Below are 4,136 nucleotides of genomic sequence, written 5' to 3' on the forward strand. Positions count from 1 at the left end.
TTCACATTAAATACAAAGTCAGTCGTATTAAAAATAGTTGATGGTATGACACCCATATCTGGTATACTTAAGTAAAAAGACACATTTTTATGCAAAGTTAATAGATTACACTATTAGGCTACTTTGCCCATCGCGAATTATAGATCAACAAACATAATCTATAAAGGTGAAAAATGCATTTACTTACACATATTTTAGAATCGAGATATTTCATGATATATGTTGGGAATATTTCGAATAAAAAAAAAAAAATCATTAATCCCTGCTGAAAAAAACAATAGACGCCATTACAAAATTTGTAGTGGTTTTACTGGTTATAATGGGACTTGAATTGGTTTTAATGGAAACTGTAATGAACCCTGTGGGTCTCTACTGGTAATTGGTCACGAGAACCTCAGACTAGGCAGAAGGTTTAACTTCCAACAGGACAATGAACCTAAGCACACAGCAAGAGTGGCTTTGGTTAAAAGTTGATGGTTTGTCATGTTTGTGATGGTATTTGTAGTGGAAACCATTAACATTTTCTGTGATGGTTTTATTGGGGGTTTTTCCAGTAGGGATATAAGCCTATATCAGTTATACAGTGGTATTGTGGCTGCTGTGTCACATGACAAGCATGAGAGCCCCCCATTCACTCCAGCCCCCTCAAAAATAATGAGTGCATGATGCCCCTGACACTACAATACAAAATTATTTGTCAAATAAATGAAACATGATGAAACATTCATTTTAGTTGAAATTGTTATAGATTAGTTCTAGGGATCGCAGTAATACATGACATGGTGAAAAATGACTGAATGAATAATACTGAAAGTAGGTTAAGATGAAATTTAAAATTGTGCCCCTAAAAGCACAAGTGGCCCCTGTCTGGCCCCCAGTTACTGGTCTAGAACCGGCCCTAAGACTTCCATCTTGTGCTTGCGGAGAGCCCTTGGTGATACTGAGAGTTGGACTGAACATGGACAGGTCTACTGATATCCACAACATCTGCTTTAAATAAACGGTTTAGGATTGCAGACTAAACAGCATGAATATTTTACATTGGATGTTAGATTGGTTGCACATTCACCCATGACTGAAGATCCAAGCAAATACTGATACATAAACCGAAGTTTGACACCAATGCACTCACACCATTCATGTGAAATATTTTCATATTAAATATTTAGATACTTTAAATAAAGGGATATTCTCTGTTAGGTACAATTTACAATCTGACAACATCTGAGACATACTGTCATATTACCACATACAATCATTCAATTGCCGATGTTTGACTTTAGATGATTGCATTATTACTTGAGAGTGGCTTTGAAGGACTGTTTTTAGTCCAAACTATTATCTGTGGTAATCAGCAGCATGTCAGAGATGCTATCAATAGTATTTAACCGAAATGTAGCTCGTATTTAGTATTTAGCTTTAGGAGTAAAAGTACATCCTGGATTTTGCATGCTGGGCACAATTAGATTCCTTTAGGAAGTTTTAACTGTACGTAATATGGCCGTCTTGTTCCTCTGTGTTTTAAATCTTGGCCTAATGGATCATCAGGTGCTTATGAAGTTTGTTTGCACTTTTGAGAGCTTTTAAAGGCTTGCATGCATGAAAATTGTACAAGTGTCAATTGACTTTTAAATATCAGGTTTCAAAATATCTACTGGCTTTTATAAAAAAAAGTTGAAAGTAAAGTATCATGTACACTACCGGTCTAGTGTCTTTGCTCACCTAGGCCGCAGTTATTTGATTGAAAATACAGTCAAAACAGTACATATTGTTACATATTTAAAATAACTGTCTAATTAAAATTATATTTAAAACTTTATTCCTGTGATCAAAGCTGTATTTTCAGCATCATTACTCCAGTCTTCAGTGTCACATGATCCTTCAGAAATCATTCTAAAATGCTGATTTGCTGCTCAAGAAACATTTCTGATTATTATCAGTGCTGAAAAATTTTTTTGCTGCTTAATTTTTTTGTTGAAACTTTGGGATAAGTAAGTGTTCTTTTGAAATTTCTATCCAACAAAGAACTTAAAAAAAAAAAATAGTATCAGAAAAATATTAGGCAGCAAAAACTGTTTACATTATTAATCACTGATCGCCAATAGTAATTGACAATAATTGAGCACCAAATCAGCATATTAGAATGATTTCTGAAGGATCATGTGAAACTGAAGACTGGAGTAATGATGCTGAAAATTCAGCTTTACATCACAGGAATAAATTGCATTTTATAAAATATTTATTTTAAATTGTAAACATATTTCACAATATTACATAAGAAACTTCTTTCAAAAACATAAAAAAATATGAATTATTCCAAACTTTTGACCGGTAATGTATTGTGTGCAATCTGTCAATGCAGTGGCATAACAGGGATGTATCTGTCCTCACTTTGTGACACTAATACTCTGCCCTCCAGGGATAGGAGACGATTAAAGGGGTCATACTATGAACAAAGGGTCAAACGAGTGAAAGGGTTGAACGCATAACCCCTAAGCATTGTTTCACAGATGAAGAGGTCAGTCAATTATAACTTAAGGCCTTTACAAGTCTTAAGTGGTGTTCACATTGCCAGCGGTTAAATTCATAAAGGTCGGGCCAAATCTCTGTGCTGTTAGGCTAGCAGGTGTTTCTCCATCAGTGTATCCAACTGTATCAGGTGGCAGATAGATCACTGTCTACACTCCCGTCAGTAGCTGCCACACTGCATCGCTGCTCATTATGCAACCTGATTTGCATAAAGCTGAGCCATGGTCAACTTTGTTGCATCGCAAATGGTTGATGTCGATCACGCCACCTCAAATCGTTAACTCTCTCCCTAAAAGGGTGGTTTTAAAAAATGGTTTTAAGTCAGTTACCTATTCCTATCTTTTGCTGTAGTGTGTCAGTAGGAAATATCAGTTTAATTGTAATAATCCAGTGAGATTTGTGTCTGACAACATCTGACAATCTCACTGGATTATTACAATTAATGGCATAATGAATGTTTGTAAATGTAAACTGATATTTCCTACTGACACACTACAGCAAAAGACATTATAAATAACTGACTTAAAACCATGTTTTAGCTGATTTAGTTCTAATCATTTTGGCCACCACTGTAACTGCAACAGCAGGCTTGTGTTGTGCTTTCACATTCTCACTATTTTGTTACGTGGTGTGAAATATGCAATGAAAATTAATTTCAATGCATGACTTCTTTAAATGCTGCCATTTGCCTAGAGAGTGCAAAAGATGTGCTTAAGCAGAATATTGTGGGTGATCAGTACTCACTGCTGGAGGAGGAAGACATGCGGCGCTGGGCAGGGGCCGGTGCGGTGGTGCTGGGTGGAGGAGGAGGAGGGGGCAGCTCTGATGGAAGAGGTGGAGGAGGAGGTGGAGTCGGGATGAAGGTGCTGGCGGGTGGGGGAGGAGGTGGAGGAGGAAGGGGTAGATCCTCTGTGTTTCCCGTCCCGTTCTCAGGAGCAGGCGCTGTGTCTGCTGCTTCCTCCAACAGTGCAGAACCCTGTCGAGAGAACAGGTAAGAGTGCAGCAGATTTCGATGTTTAAATATTTACTACTGGTTTTCTAACAGATGACCCGACAATGAAAATGCTCACATCATGCAATCCTCGATGCTTATGACTTTCTTTCTTCTGATAAATACCATTTGTACAAAAAGAACCTCTCTGTGAGTCCACATATTGCAAGTGAAAAACACATACAGCCATGACAGTAGGGGTTGAACGACTTCTGATTTTTTGAAGTCGACTTTTATGTGATGAAAGTCGAGTCGAAGTCGACTAGTCGCTGATGATGTCATTAATGAACAAATAAGTTTGGAGCTGTGACAAACACCTTGTGCACAGCTATGGCATATGACACAGCGCTGCCCACATGGCTATTGCTCCTATATACACTCTAAAAAACACTGGGTTGTATTTAACCCAGCATTTTTTAGAGTGTAGATGAATCAATGTTTTTTTAGAGTGAAACAAGAAGTGTGTGTAAGAAAAACACAAATATTATAAACTTCGAATATACTTTTCCACTATAAATCATCAATTCAGACGAACTGTCGTAGTCACATTTATGTCAAGCTTCATAACATGCTTACACTCTTAAAAATGCTGGGTTGTTTCAACCCAACTTTGGGT

The 4,136-nt window shown here is 37.2% G+C and overlaps 1 protein-coding gene across 1 annotated transcript in view; it reads right to left on the reverse strand.

Annotated features, from left to right (window-relative positions):
- espn (espin) overlaps positions 1-4,136 on the reverse strand; it is an 81,900-nt gene that overhangs the window by 26,284 nt on the left and 51,480 nt on the right. Inside the window, exon 10 of the mRNA XM_016484368.1 lies at positions 3,274-3,505. Within this exon, the coding sequence (XP_016339854.1) occupies positions 3,274-3,505 (232 nt within the window). The remainder of the gene's footprint in view (positions 1-3,273; positions 3,506-4,136) is intronic.

Source organism: Sinocyclocheilus anshuiensis, unplaced genomic scaffold (genome assembly GCF_001515605.1).
Source record: "Sinocyclocheilus anshuiensis isolate Anshui unplaced genomic scaffold, SAMN03320099.WGS_v1.1 scaffold1203, whole genome shotgun sequence".
Classification (NCBI taxonomy): domain Eukaryota; kingdom Metazoa; phylum Chordata; class Actinopteri; order Cypriniformes; family Cyprinidae; genus Sinocyclocheilus; species Sinocyclocheilus anshuiensis.